General features: G+C 35.0%; 1 protein-coding gene across 1 annotated transcript in view; it reads right to left on the bottom strand.

Moving 5' to 3' along the window:
• Nucleotides 1–15,934, bottom strand: part of FAP (fibroblast activation protein alpha) — a 38,578-nt gene extending 22,644 nt beyond the window's left edge. Inside the window, exons 1-11 of the mRNA XM_084524196.1 lie at nt 14,970–15,934; nt 14,608–14,692; nt 9,398–9,493; nt 7,397–7,491; nt 7,179–7,253; nt 6,933–6,985; nt 5,693–5,765; nt 3,930–4,050; nt 2,284–2,438; nt 1,393–1,496; nt 898–1,033 (exon numbers count right to left, since the gene is read on the bottom strand). Of these exons, the coding sequence (XP_084380322.1) occupies nt 898–1,033; nt 1,393–1,496; nt 2,284–2,438; nt 3,930–4,050; nt 5,693–5,765; nt 6,933–6,985; nt 7,179–7,253; nt 7,397–7,491; nt 9,398–9,493; nt 14,608–14,692; nt 14,970–14,975 (999 nt within the window). The 5' untranslated portion in view covers nt 14,976–15,934. The remainder of the gene's footprint in view (nt 1–897; nt 1,034–1,392; nt 1,497–2,283; nt 2,439–3,929; nt 4,051–5,692; nt 5,766–6,932; nt 6,986–7,178; nt 7,254–7,396; nt 7,492–9,397; nt 9,494–14,607; nt 14,693–14,969) is intronic.
• Between the last annotated feature and the right edge of the window lie 540 nt (nt 15,935–16,474).

The raw sequence follows: 16,474 nt of genomic DNA, 5'->3' as shown, positions 1-16,474 counted from the left end.
CATGTACAGTCTTCAAGCTTTAGAAGGTCTTTCTAAGAACGTTTTTTTTTTTTTTTTTTTTTTCCAGAAAAGCCTCTGTGCGTTACACCTATAACTCTCTATGTATGGGGATAGATAGCTAGGCCATATGAACTCATGCCTCTCCTCAACAGAGCAAGGTTTTCCCTCCAAACTGTCTTATTAATAGTATGAGGTGTTTAAATAAAATGTGGAGTTACTGTTGCATTTAGTTGGAAGTTTTCTTTTTAGATCTGAAAAAAGGTATTCCTGAAAACTTGTCTGCTTTCTCCAGCTGTATGACTTAATAAAACAGGACAATGTCTCCTTCTTACAAACCTGCCTTACTTTTAATCTACATGCTATTTCAACTAATTTAGCATTAATCATAAAGGACACAATTCAGTTAGACTTAGCATGAAATTTCTACATGCTATAATACAATAATAAAACAAAACAAAACAAAACAAAAAAAAACCACAATGAGTATCCTAAATGGTTCCACTTTTGAAAATGAAGAAGCAAGAAGGAACTAAACAGTTTTGAAACCTGGTCAATACCATTCTTGTTATTTTTCTTGCTTTGATTGTCACTTAACCTCACAAAAAATATATTTTGGTGATATTTTTTGCTGATGCAGTTAATTTTTTTCTCACTTCTCAGCCAGCATTTAAAATATTGAAAGATGTATCACTATTAGTTAAAAGAGTGTGATCAAACACTGGAAAAGACAACTATGGCAGCGCCATAATTCTTTTCTTAAAAAAATGAGGGAAATATTACATACTTCTGTGAGTAAGCCAGAGCAACCTGTGTATGATGAGTAGGTGTTAAAACAGGATAATACAATGGAGATTAGCAAATGTTAATTCCAGCAATGTATATTTCCAACTTTATTACCTCTGGACAGTCCCAAGTATTTGAATGTTCTTTGAAGTCACAAATAGCTAAGACTGAAAAATTCTGGATTCTCTTTAGCCATTGCACACAGACTCGACTATCTGTTACCCAAGTAAGCCAAGTAAAATAATGATCACTAAAAAATAAAAGAAAGAGGAAAAGAGTGGTCATTAAAGAACAAAAATATAGAAGCATTGCTACAGACTGTAACCCCCATTTTGATCTGTGGAATACAAAAACAAAACTTCTATTCTCTTAGAGATGTGTTTTGTCCTTTGTAACAATACATATACAGGCATACAAAATACAACATTTCTAGTTAGCTTCTGACCAATCTCCAATTAAGAGACTGATAGGGTACTACATTGTTAGAAAACAATTCAGAGGGTACTACATTGTTAGAAAATAATTCAGAGTTTTAAGCATTTAAAATAAAAATTAAAAAACAAAACCTAATTAAAAAAAAATTTGAAGACTTATTTGAGGGCACACTACCTTGATGCAATTGCTGCAGGAACTGGGACCTCTTTAGGACCAAATGCTTCAGTGTTAGTAGTGTCTACAATAAACACTTTAACAGTAGGATTTTTAGCACCAGCCTTGAAAGAGAATGCATCACATTATTCAAATCAGGCTTTGAAAAAATCAGATCTAGGAAAATTACAACAATTTTTGTAGGGATAAGTTACAAAATATTTATTCATTTGAGTACAACAGTACAAATATGACTTTATAAGATCTCAGAGTAGACTCTACACGTAGGACGTTATTTAACTTTGCATCATTTTATAAATAAAGAAAAAACCCTTTTGAACAGCCAAATTCAGTGCATTTCTATACTGAAAACATACTGCTTAATGGGAACCAGTGCTGTATTTGTAGTGTGTATCTCTGCAGTACAGTACAAAACCCAAACCTTCTTGCTGTAGGTGTGGCACCTGAAAACAGGTAGTTTTTAATATCTTCAGACCCCTTGAGATCAAAATGTACGATGAAGTATGTAAATAGACTGAAGCTGTCATAGCCTTTATTTTGCAAAATAAGCAACATCTCATAATTGAGGTACTGCAATGTAAAATAACAACTATGTAGTTAACACATCACAAAAAGTAAACTGAATTAGAAAAAGTACAGCTTGGCCATACAAACATGTACTTTTGCACATGCTTTTTACTTACATGAGGAATTCTGTTTATTTTACTACATTATTGAGCATGGGCATACCTTTTCAGAGCTTGTCCCAAGTTTTTTTTGTTGTTGTTGTTGTTTTTTCCATTAATCTAGGCCACAATGGATTTAACTATTTAAATACAAATACTTTTAAAGCATAGTTAATGTTACAGTTATCACATCTCAGGAAATATGTCAAAAGAATAAGAAACATACCTTTGGGTATGGGATAATTATTTTTCTGGGATACTGGTCCTCACCAAAATATGAATATTCAATAACTGGTATGTCGGAATCATTAAATTGTACGTATGCTAAATACCTTCCACTCGGAGACCACCACATTGCATATTTTGTTGCTAGCATTTCCTCTGAGGGAAAAAAAATCACTCTTGATTGCTTATCAGTGTAATGTATCTTCTGATCTATTACATCATTTTACTCTTGTCAACCTAGACATATAGAAAGACTTCTACTAAACAAATAACAAGATCCAATCCTGCATCAAGATTTTGCAATGCATTTCAAAGAAAGGCGTAGAGAACTCCCAATAAGTGCACACAAATCCCATTTGACTCGGTTGGGTTTTACATTTTTTTTTTCTTTTTTTGGATGTACTGACGTGCCAAATAATGAGCCAACATTATATCTTCAATTAAAGCTTAATGCCCAGTCACCACGTATGCAGCAGAACGATGCCTAATTTGTAAAGTTCTGATATAGTTTCAGTAACTAAAGACCAGGATTTCGGTCATACAGTATGAATGCAAATTGCAGTCACTGGCAGAAAATGGATTTCTAGTTTGTATAGCTACGTGTACTCTTAAAGATGATAATAGTTTACTTTAAAATAAAGCCATGGCACACACTTCCAAGTGCTCTCATTTTGGTAAATCCCACAGGTATTTATTTACTATTATAATAAATTGAATCCTTTGGAAAATCCATCTCACCACTTCTTCAGCTTTTGTTTTGGGAATAGCTCTCCGTACCTATTGTCACTGGGATAATCTCATCTGCAAACACATTCATCTACAAAGTTCCATTGTGTATAAATTTCCACATCTCTCTCTTTCTCTGTAACTCCCTAGATTCTTCTCCCTTCCAAGCCAAGATCTAATCCTGTCTCTCTGCCAGTGCCTCACACTCCTCTATGGCTCTAAACAATGACTGACTCAGCCTCACTAATTCTCCTTTTTTTTAATAGCATTAAGCAAATCATGTTCCTTCTGTTCTACAAACCTCTTCACAGCTTGCTTGTACCCCAGTTCTCCCCTCTCACTGTTTACAGGCAGGTTAACTCCGTAATCAATTCATTATGCCAATTTCCATCGCTTACTACATATACTTTCAGTATCATTATTCAACATTTTATCTCATGCTGCCTCCAACCTTTGGAAGACCTTTCTTAGGAGCACATGAGCAGTGCTTATACATGCAGTGAGGACATGGATAAAAACAAGAAAACATGTCATAGATAGGGACTAATTATATGAAATAAATATGTGAAATGTATGAAATATGTTATATGTGAAAGAAAAAAAATCTTCTAATTTGCATTTGTAAACTTCAGTTTCTGAATGCTCCTTGGCTGCTTTGTAAAAGGAGGTAGTGATTTGTATACACCTACTTAAAACAGTTTCAATATATGTGATTCCCTTCTCATCTTCCCTTTCCCCAAAATAAGAAGTCATTGCCAGTTCCTAGCAATCCTAACATGCCAGAAAACAGAGTAAAGTAAGTAATCCTTAGGGCTCTAGAAACAGTGCATCATCACAGATGGTGTAGAATGGATCTAGAAAATTGAATAATTCAGACAAAACACTCAACATGTTAGTTGTTGCTCTTTGAGATGTACTTACCTTCATAGACCCAATCTGGAATCCCATTAAATATTTCATTCTCTTTTCCATCACCAGTTAATTTAATTGGTGCCTCTCTTGGACTTTGTTTCAAATATATATTATTCTGATAAACGTATGCCTAAAGACAAGAATATATTTCTTATGAGTTCATGCACCAACAACAGGAGTTGTTGTCTGAGTCAAAGATTTTGCAGTCAACACTACTAATTATACCAACAAGAAGACTTAATCAGTGAATACAAAATAATAAATATTTATTTTAGTAACTCTACATTAAAAGCCTTTGCAAATTGCACAAGAGTAAGTACTTCTGTAAATAAATTTTACATTACAGAAAAAATTCTATGTTCAAATATGCCAGAATAAATCCTGAACAAATCCCTTGATCTTAATAAACTTCAGAGAATTCTGTGGCTAGCTTTGGTATGGAAAAGCATGAAAATAAAATCTCTGAAACTCATTCAGATTGCTGTGTCTACCCTCAGGTAGACAAAGTATCCTTGTGACTTTTCCTTCTGGTGCCACCAAATTAGAAGAAAAAAAAACAAATACAAAAAGACTCAGAAGAAAACAATCAAACTTTTCTAAATCTGTCAAAAGGCCTGTGTGATGTAAGATGAGAAAAAGATGAATCTGTTTGGGCTGGTTCGGGCTTTTTTTTTTTTTTTTTTTTTTTAGTCACTAAAAGAGAGTTCTTGCAAGAAGTGCTTGCAGCCCTTGCATATCTCTACATTTAAACCAAATGAAGGGATTTGTGGTTAAGAAACTGAACCAGAAACATGACTTTCTTAGAAAATTATTTGTCTTGAAGCTATAAACACTAGTTAGCAACGAAAGTGTAACACTTTAACTATTTGATTATTTAAATGAATAATAAAACTCCTAAAACTCTTGAGAAATAATATAAGGGGAATTGCATAAAAACATTACAGACTATAAGTACTTTATCAGGAAAATATTATCACTGTGTTTTGTTTTCAGAATTCTCGACAAAGGAAATAGCAATATTTCATTTGATAGAGAGACATAATACTCCTTCCTTACCCCTCCCCCCCCAAAAAAAAAAAAATGTATATATATTTTCCTAATACATTTTCCATTCATATTTTGTGTATTTTCTTGGTAGTTTTCTGAAATTAATATGATGTTTAAATGTAATTTCATGCACAAATATTTAGACAATACTGGGCAACTAGTTCTGAAACCACCAACTTGGGCTGATACTTTGGAACCAAGAATAACTAACATATTCAAACTTGTAACTATATTCTTTAGGTAATTTAAAATTATTTTAAAATACTATCAAGTAGTTATTCAAAAAATATGGGAACATTTTTTGTAATACTTAGAATCTGATAGATGTTTCCTAGAATAAAAATTTGAGAAGAGATTTAAATATGGGATCTTTAAATCTCCATATTAAACTAATAATATTGTATGGTGTCAAAGGAAAGCACATCATTTTTCAGGCATTGAAACTGAATTTAATCCGATATTATGTTGGTCAATGCTTGATAAGAGACTAACTAGCCAACTAAAACTAGCCAACGTTGTAGTTGAGGAACATGTATTCTTTTATTGAAACACAGACAAGTTAATATTTAGCAAGTTAAAACCATCTTTATCGTTCTTGTTCAACCAAGGTTGGTACACATGGGCTTCTCAAAAATATGGCTTAACAAAGCAATAACCAAAGGCAAATAAAAGTCTTCTAGTCCCATAAAGCAAAATGATTCTAGAGCTTTGTTATCTTTACTGACCAATTTGTGTCCAACGGGTGACCAGGATATATACTGAATTTTATGTGGAAGCTGGTTTTCTGTTACAAAACCACTAAAAAAAGGAAAAAAGTTGAAATGGCTTTTTTGCTCACAGTGCAAATGGATCGTTATACTGTACATTCATGTAAAATTCATGAAGAGCTATATTTTCTAACAGTTTTTTGTTTAATGAGCAATGCAAAATTAAAGCAGGCAGTCAGACATGCAGCAATGTGATTGTGTGCACTAGTGCTGGCAAAGGGTAACAACTCGACCCTTTGAAAATATATGCAACAGCCAAAGAAGGCAGCCTTATCTCCTCCTAAATACCACGTAGACATCTACAGGCATTTTCTCTACTTGCAATCTTCATTATAGTCTCAGCAAGTCATTGGGAAATGTGAACTCAGTGGTCACATGATAGTTCCCAGGATATAACATGCTGAAGCAAGAGTAACAGCAGCAGTTAGAACATTTGTTAAGGATCACAGAGCCACATGCAGTACCTCTGTACTTACAGTAGCTAGTAGTAATCCTGTCACCTTGAGCAAAAAGTTTCCCAAGAATGTAGCAGCTCAGTGCAGTCCCTGTTGCTCAAAGCTAAGAAGCATTTGGTCATGCTACAACTTCTGGCATAAAAAGGTGACTGGGGAGGCAGATGGCCTCCTTCAGACTTCGGTAGAAAGCAGAAGAGGAGTGGTTTGCGGAAGATCTTGGGAAAAAGACCAAATGCCATGGGAGGAGCTGTAAGTTTTTGGGGAACCCAAGACGGACTGTTACAAGATCACTGAAGAAAATGTGAGATTTTAGGAAAGCTGAGCATTAAATTAACCAGAATAAGGATGAATTAGAAAACAGAAGGGCAAGGAGACATCTGGTGTGAGACTGAAGTGGACTAAAGCAGCCAAGACAGGGTGGGAGAAATTTATGCAAAGAAGAAAAAAAAGATGAGAATCTTGAGCAGTCAAAGTTTTAGGGCATAGAATATAAACCAATGCAGATACCTGGATGAATAGATGAAAGGACTGTAAGATTTTCTCCGAGGCCATTTATTTCAAAGAATTTCTTGATTTTGCAGAAGTAATAGGTAACAATCATTAAGCAAACAAGTAACAAATTCAAGTAAAAGCTAAGCAGTGAGTAGGCACATTGATAGAATAGAGTTTTTCAGTAAAATGCTTCCAAACACATCACTACAGAGTATTTGCCATAGTTCTCTGTAAGAAATATCAGGCCTTACCCATAAATGAGATCATAAATGTGGTATGATGCTGTATAAGAATATCTCCACAGCTGCAAGAAAAAAAATAGTATTATTAAACTGGAAAAGGACAATCTAATTAAAAATCATCAGCTGTCTGTTCACAGCCTTCCACTTTATTCAAGAAAAAAAAAGAAAAAACAAATATTTATGCTTAGTAACCACAATCAACAAAATACCGAATGAAACCAAACATTTCATTAAGCAATATATTAAAATAATTACCTTTGAATAATTGCTCTCCAGAGCCATGAAGTATTTGTCTGATGACAACACATAATTTGAAGCATTAACTTGTTTCTGAAAGATTAAGATGTAGATTAGATTCTAGTAAACACTTTAAATAAGGAATTGATGAGTCAGTTTTTAATCTACTCACTTCTAAAGAGATACTTGAAAAAACTGCATTGTGCTGTCTTTTTATTCATTGAAAAGGTACATACCATTGTGCTATTAGTCATGATAGTAGTTAGGTAGTTCAGTTCAACGTTGTAAAGAATAATATCATCTTCTGCAGACTGATGAAGATATTCATTATCTTTAAAAACAAGATAAACAAGATAACTTGCATAGAAGATACTGTAGAACATTTTGGTTTATGAAAGTATTCACTGTTTTTGTCATTAATAGATTTTGTCATTAATAGATTTTGAGCAAGTATCTTTTGGCATCTACATTAAAAATGTTTTTCTTCTATTGATGCCAAGGTACAGAATTATACAACTGTCTCCAGGGTTTCTGATTATGTTCTCAAGATCTTACACTGCACACAGAATCATCTAGTTAACTTCATTATTCAATGACATTTTATTCTTAGTAATATCAGATCAAGAATATCAGGGACAGACACATTAGAAGACTAGTATCACCATGTAAAAACTATAAAGAAAGCATTTAAGATCCTTGCTTATAATTTCATCAGCACATTCTCATTTGTACAGAGCTGTACCATGTAAGTGACACCACATAAATGACTCTGCCCCTACTCACACAGATCCTACACAGTGAAGGTGAGTGGCCTCCAATGAGAATTGAATTTAACCTTACCTATGCTCAAGACATGAGCCATAGTTTGGCAGAGTGTGACGATCAGAATTTTAGTTTCACATCGTTGTTTTCATTACTTTAAACAGAAATAAGAAATTACGTATTTGGTGTAGTTAAAGAGACAGAGTCTTTAACAATTTAAAAGAAGCCTGAAACATTGTGTAAGGTTTTAATTTGGAGGAAAATTAGATCACCCTCAGATATTTAGAGAACGCTTATGTGATTTGAGTAAAAGCATTTGAGGTGATCTCAGGCCCCCTTAGGAAGAGCTATTCAATTTCAACTCCCTGCTTCAGTAGGAAAGTAGGCATATGGAACGCTGTAGGCATGACTATCTATGGAATCTATGGCATGACTTTTGTGTGAGTTTTGTGAATGTTGAGAGGAAAGATAAGTTTAAGTGACGAGGATATAAAGAGGGAAGGAGAATATCAGGTTTAGGTGATATGCTGCCTACATACTTCTGAATTCAGACAGAATTCTAACAAATGGTGACCTAATTTTTAAATCATGTAAGTGATGGCTACATACTTCAAATTGCTAACTGTGAAACTTGAACTGCTGCTAGCAATGTCCTGAAGAGCTTTAGTTCAGTTCTAAAATTGTGGGTTTAAACTAACGTGATAAGATTCTATGTGAATGGGCATTTTGTTTCTTGTCTCTACTCAGAGAATAACTGCTTGAGGCAGTGCAGAGATATGAGCAGGAGTGCTGCATGTACTAGAATGTAACCCATTCTAGCTCAAACTTTCTGGTGCTGCTGCAATTCAGTGATAACAAGAGTCGTATTTCAGCTATGCGCTGACACATATATCAGCAGCAATTAACTTCATGTCTACCTCTACCTTAAGGAACTTGCTTAGAAAGTCATCTTTAATTTCCATGCATTGCCTTGGAACTTGGAATTTCAGCAATGTCTGCATTTCCATAAATAAGAGACAAGAACAGCTGGGCTCACTGCAGAGTTAGGTACTACTGAAAACAAGAACAGGGCCTGTAAGACAGGCTACCTCAATTATTACCAATGGTAAGAGAAAGTATGCTGTGACAAACACAAAAAAAGAGAAATGCCTTGAACATGACTGACACATTGACATATTTATTTCACATGCTGCAGTAAGTATGACAGTAAAAGAAATAAATCACCAAAAGCCTCTGTAAAATGATAGTTTAGGCTTGACTTAAACGTTTGTGTTGAAACATCAGATACTGGGAATTTCTAGAATGACTGACAGAAGAGTAAGCTTGACTTTAAGTTTTGACTAGCAAATTGTTTAATTTTATATTTAGCATTCATTCACAGTCTGGAAGAAAAATACATTTCTTCGTCTGTATAAATCAGCCAGGAAATACATATTAGAAAGGCTTATGTATCTTTGAGAAAAGGTTTTACTTACCTGACACCCAATAAGGAAAAAATGTCTTATATTGAAAGTTTCCATTTAAATAATCATCCAATGTAAGAGCTCTAGGATCATCATCTGTGTTGACAACTGAAAAGGAGACAAAAAGTTTTTGTTAACACAATGCTGTGAAGTGAAATAATAAAAAAAAAAAATTACTTGTAAAGTATTTCCTCTTTTATATAATTTAAGCACCAGAGAATATTGAGGATAGCATAATCCTGGAACCATGCAGGCAGCAGGCACAGCAGAAAGGAAAATTCTCTGTTTTTGTTCTGATAAGGTTCTTCAGCCTCTGAAGGAGTCACCTTTAGGGACACAAAATTAGCAACTGGATGAATTATTTTCACCCAGAAATTTATTCATTGAGATACATTTACTTTTAGATCCTGGAAAAACAAGAAAAGCTACTTATGTACATAGGACAAATTTTTTTTTTTTTTTTTTAAGCATAGGTTTTGTGAACTTGTGTGTACCTGTGAACAGAAACAATTATTTGTCTGAATAGAGATCTACAAATATTCAGCAAAGAGTCAAACTGTATGTACATACAAATCCCTACTGCCAAATATCATAAAAGCCTCATGAACCAGTGTTAGAAGATGGACATAAGACTTTCAAAATGATCATCATCCACATATATTTCTTAGGAGTCACATGAAAGAAAAAGACAAATGTGCACAGGTTAAAATAATGTTGAAATGTAATGAATGACTGTGCCCAAACTTCCACTTTTTATTTAGTGCTTTAAAAGAAAATTGGCAATAAATCTGGAGAGAAGACAGGTGCTCTGGTATTTGATCTCTAACCGGATCAGATAGACATTAAAAAATATACAACCTTGTGGCTGGTTTTGTCGCTTTTCGTTTACCACTTTTCTTCCAAAAACTAAAGCACCTTAAATTAGGGAAGGGGTCCAGAACAAAAAGTAAGGACAATCAGCCCAGATGAGAAGAGGTAATGCTGAAATTTTCTAAGTACACAGACATGAAAAAAAAATCATTGTAGAAGTGTAATTAAAAGTAAATAATAATGATAATAGAAATTCCATAGACTTCACAAGAGAAAGATTACTCAAAACATTTAATCTTCAAAAGACACAGGTACATTTCTGAGAAAGGCCAATTTAAAAAATTTGGCATCTTTCAAGTCTAGGCATTCTGGATTTGATACTTTTCTCTTTTAAAGTCAAGGTGAATTTTGCTATGGTCACCAGAGGTAGAGGGGATGACCTCACACATGGTCTAGTAGATCTCTGCCACTCAGAAGACAGCCAGAAACTCAACATGACTCATTGCCCTCAGGTTTCATATCATGCTCCATCACTTCCCCATTACAGCCTCTCTCAGCTAAGATCACACTCACTTCCTGGGAAACATTTCTTCATATTCTCTCCATTACTTTAAAATGATAATTCATGTTTTCTCCAGCTACATGACTATTATTTACTGTAGAATACACATGTCAGGTTGACCACTGACACTAGGCTTGTCTGCACTAATGCAGAAGAAAGCTGTCGTGAGAAATAAAATGGAATGTCAATCCATGGGCAAAAACCTATCAGTATAAACTCTGAGCTATTGCTATATGTAGAGAAAATATTCCAAAAAGTTCAATATAAAGAATTTCTCTTGTTAATCCCATGATTGTACATTACGGATCCTTGATTAATGACAAGCACAGAATATGGCAAACTTAAAAAAAATACATAGAAAAAAATAATTCCAAAGAAGAATCCAAAGCCACTATATTTATATTGAACAATGAATACTTATCACCAACTTCCAGTTTAAATTCTCTAACTGAATGTCTATTAACTATTAGAAATCCATGGTTAAGATCTATTTCCACAGTTGTGTGTAAAGAAGCCTTAGATTTACTCCTGTTGGTACCTTAATGTGGTAAAATTTCTCTGTTCCTTCTCTCAGGTTAAGAGGAGCTTTTACTAAAAAGAAAAGCAGTATGACAAATGTATCATCTGTCCTCTAATTTTCACAGCTTTAATTTAAACCTTTACTCTGTTCACCATCTCACCCTTACATACTTAATATTCTGTGATAATTTATTATGACTGCTAATGATTTTCAAAATGTGTCCACTTCTATCTGAATTTCTACCCATGGACTGAAAAAACCTGAACACAACTTTCACTTGATTACTTTTGGTTTTGAATGCTTGTTTCTAGGCAACTGAAGACATATAGCAATGCTTTAATTAAGAGCAGCAGCTTTAATTGTTTGCTGTAATTGTTGCTTCTTTTTTCTGTAACTAAAGACTAGTTCAATAATAGTGTTTGAAACCTCAGAATAGACCCTAACAAGAAAAGTACTTTACATGTCTGCATCACTATATGGACAGTGATTTGGATGCTTGTTGGTAGGCTTTGTAAGCTATTTTGCTGAATTTAATTTCTTTGTGAAATAACAAAGATGAAACCATATGCCGAAATACAAAAAAGAAGCACATATCAGAGCCAACCACAGAAATGAAAGGTTACCAGGTTTTAACTTTGCTTTCTTCCCTTTACTGCCCCACCATCTTGATTTTAATGGTTTGTGGTCCATTTGCATTCATTTACAGGGTGCCATTCTGTATTTCTCTTGTACATTTCAAAAAATCAGAAAACACAGAATAATTCTGTGCACTGAATAAATTAATTTGCTTCACAGTGTAACTTGCTTTTCATATTCCATGATTGTAATTATTCATGCATTTCAGTGTATTTCATGTACGTGTATAAAATTGGTGTTAAAAGCCTGCAAGCATCTATTGTCACTGACTTTATGCAGATACCTTCTCCTTTAGTGTTCAGTTTTTTCTTGTGAGAGAGTTTAACAAAACACAGAAAACAGAACTTCTAATCAGTAAGTAATCACTTGACAAAAGAAAAACTGGTAGTGTTCTGGGACAGCAACCTTGCAGATGGTGTTGTATTCACTATAGTATCACAGAGCCAAGGTCTCGGTCTGTGTCATGTCAAGCATGCAATGGGAACAGAAATATTGATCAGTCAGGATTCTGGCTATTCATTAAAAATAGCAGAACAAAAGATGCCTGTGGTTCTGTTACTGCTTTTGAGGTACAAACAGGTATTTTCTTTTCTGTTAATGCTGCTGATGAACACAATTAGTTACACCAGTGTACAAGTGAAAATAACCTGAAATGTTTAGAGTCAGGTTATCATAGCTGGGTTATAAGGGTAAGTCGCAAAACACATTCCTAACTCAGTGAAATGTAAAAAAACCTGTCATCAATTTCTCAGTCATCTGCAGTTCATGATATTGACATTGCTCACGGTACTCTTCTCAGACCCACAGAAATTGCGTAATAACCACTGCTAAGTATTTCTCCCCTGTTTCTCTCTGAAAAGAAGAAAATTATTTTCCAGTACAACTTTTAAAAGATTTTCAGATTTTGATATGCTTCCATGTTTAAAGCAAAACCAGATATCATATCTTGAGAGGTTTGAAGAACATGAAATTACTAGAAACTTAGCAGACAAAAACACAACCAAATTATATCTTCCATTTCCTTCAGGATTAGAGATGACATTTTTCTTTGCTGGCGTCTTCAGCAGAGATTTAGCCTGTGTCTATATAATTCTCATATGCAATTAATCTTTCCAGATCACCACATCCTTTCAGTAAAGCAGTAGTCAAGGTGGAATGTACAAATAACATTCCATCTCTGTAGCTACTTCCTGTCTGTCTTTGACTTGCAAGATTTATAATCACAAAATTAATTTATATTTCTTCCTTTTGCAGCTGATCAGTAGATTATACAAAAAGGTTTAGGCATAAAATAGATAACTACAGCATTTGCAGTTCCATCTGAGAATACAAAGCTATAATCAGATATGTTCGACAAAATTATGTGTTCCATAATTGTCTGAAATGCGCTTTCTAAGAGCATTCTGTAAAGTAAGGTAAATTCTATTTCATCCTACTGGATCTAAATGTGATATTTGATATGATTAATTACCAAGTTGCCGTTCCAAGAAACTATAGATTAAAATAATTCTTTGTAAAGGCTGAAGAAGCTCAGACCAGTGAGCTGGTACGTGATAACTTCAGAAGGAAAAAATACATTCATTTCCTTTTACAGTACCTTCCATGATCTTTAGCAACTTCTTCAGGCTGCTAGCCTGATCCTCATTCTCCCCTCTCTTTGTCTCCTTGCTGCTCTTTTTTATTTAGGTTTCATTAAGATATTATATCCTTTTTAAACATGCAGATTTGGTATGAGTAAGTTTGGCTTGATACCACACCTTTATCTAATAATGAAAGCTCAGATTTGACCATGCTTCAGCTAAAAAATCTGGCACCCCACCATAGGACAGTAAATGTCACCACAATTCAGAGGTGGTTTCTCTTCACAACACTACCTCCTGCTGATATAATTTATCCTCACATGATGCATAACAGAATGCTTCACAAACCTCCATTCTTTCTCTCAACACAAATATTACACTAAGATTAATCACAGGAAAAAAAAATTCCTTTAAATACTACAACTGGAATTCTACTACTACTTGTTGGCATAAATGACCATTAGGTCAGTGCCACTCAGGCTCTAAATATCAAACCGCACTCACTCGAAGCTTTACCAGATCACTCAGCAGATCACACTGCATCAGCAGTTACACACAACTGGCATAATACTAGAGCAAACTCTGCACTCCTATTTTATCCAACATTGGCTTTAATTTTCAAATGCAATCTTAAATATGTTCACAAACAATTCACCATATCCTACCAACAAAGAAATATTTAACTTGTAATTGGGTGGAGAAATTTTATAATTATTATGATATCATTGAAAACCAAGTACATGTTCATCAAGCTAAAGAAAACTATTAACAGAGAGTCTTATAACAGTGAGTCTTATAACCCCTAACATATAAAATAATATGAGGAGATCTGAGAACTACTTTTGTAGTCCTGTCTAAGAACATTATATGACATGCACAATAAAGTTAACTCAGGTACTTTTCACTTCAAAGGGTTCATTGTTTCAGCATCTGCTGGCATTTGATCATACCTTCAGGATATTTCAGCTGTCAGTATGTTTCTTTATAGCAGTAAAGCCATAACAGTACTGACACAACAATCCTAAAGATGATTTAACAAACTTTCATGAACTTTAGAAGCTACTGTAGCTGTAGATGTTGTGTTTTCTACTACATTAGATTACAAATGCCTTACCTTTTGATGGAAGCAGTATAATACACATAAGTAATAAGGAAAGCAAAAGGCATATAACCACGCCAAATATTACTTTTAGCCGGGTCTGCAGGACAGAAACAAAGAATAATTACATTTCTAATATTGCCTGAAGTACACTTTAATGGCTAATAATGTAATTAAATCCTCCCATTCTCGTTAACTGCTGAAATCCATCCAAATAACAAACAAAAAATGTCCCTGCAGTACGTTTGAAAAGACTTCCCTTTCCTTTTTCTTTAAAGTAAATACTTTCACATCAGAGCCTGGCCTTGTACAATAACCGATAGTTTAAAACAACAGACGTAAATGTTACCGAAAGCTGAATTGAGCTGCATACAGACCTTCATTTTCCTGCTGTATTCTAAAAGAATGCAAATTCTCTTTTCTGGGTGTTGGTCAGTGGATCTAGGAGAGGAGTTTGAGAAGGCAGTGTCTGTTTTCACAGTTGGAGGCCAAACCTCTGGCAGACTTTTTTTTTTTTTTTTCCTACATACTTTTGTAAACTGTGCCAAATTTCAAAGGGTTTCCATAAAATTAGAAACAGGCTTTCGGGGAAGTTCTTGAACCAGAAATGGACAGCGGGTGACTATAGGGGTGGTGATTATATACTTCCCATCGATGTAAGCTGTAACCAACATCTGCTTACACTAACTTATGGGTTTTATGACTCAACAGTTACTTGATATGTACTGTTTTTCTCTGAAAAGTATCTACAGTATATTTTGGCAAGCTTCACATTCTCGGGACATATTTATGACCTTATTTCTACTTTCTACTGAGAAATTAAAAGAAAATTCAAGCACATTGTTATTGTTTATCTATAATTCTTGTATGTTTACTTTCTGAAATAATAAATGATGGCATAAAAATGCAAAACAAGAAGCAAAACCACAAGTTGTTTGTCTTCCACATGTAAAGAGAACTACTTTTTTTCCTCTGAAAACAGTAAACTTCTGTGGGCTAAGTAACAGAGGTTGGGCCAGTAACTATCTACTGGTCCTGTGCACATTCTGAAATAGCACTTCAACCACCAATTGTACGTATTTTATTTAGCTCACTGAAATGAGGTCAACTGAAAACAGAGAGAACTTCTCTTGAGACCGCAGCGTCAAGTTACATAAGAGAATCCTCAGCAGAGAGAAGAAACCTTCGAAAAGAGAAGTATGTCGTGTTCACTAGCCTGTCTTTGCACAAATATTCTTACTAACCCCTCTCAGAGCTGCTCTGGAAGACGGGGAACACGCATGGAGCCAGGACGCGGCTCTTTCCCTTAACACAGACCGCGCCATCGGCGCTTCTGTGAGGGGAAAACCGCGCGGCGCCTCCTCACAGCGGCCCGCGAGAGGAGGGGGGGGGAGGGGGGGGGGGCATAACGGCCGGGCGAGGGCGTGGAGAATAACGGATGGAGCGGAGGAGGGAAGGCACGGCCCGGCCCGGCCCGGCCCGGCCCGGCACGCTGCCTCCTAGCGGCCCAGGCTCAACTGAGGCAACGCGACGTGGTCTGCGGGGCTGCTGCCGCTGCCCTTCGTCTTGGTGGGCAGACTTTTGAAAAGAAATTCAATTTATTCGTGCGGAACAACCAGTGATGTGAAACATGCGTTATTTTTACAGAAGCTTGTGTTCTCTCAGTTCCCTTCTCTATCAGTTCTTGATACAATAGCAAAGAACAAGTTATACACAAGAACATTTCTGAAAAAGATGCATCATGTTGACATAAGCCATGAAGGAAAAAGGGCTGAGAAGAACAAAAGACATTGTTTCTGATACACTGAATATAAAGGGCTGAACTGAGCTCAACCACAATAATGTTTCCTAACAAGATAAAACCACAGCGACTCACAAATTC

Source organism: Aythya ferina (assembly GCF_964211825.1).
Source record: "Aythya ferina genome assembly, chromosome: 6".
NCBI lineage: Eukaryota > Metazoa > Chordata > Aves > Anseriformes > Anatidae > Aythya > Aythya ferina.
This window is presented reverse-complemented; position numbering and strand designations above follow the sequence as displayed.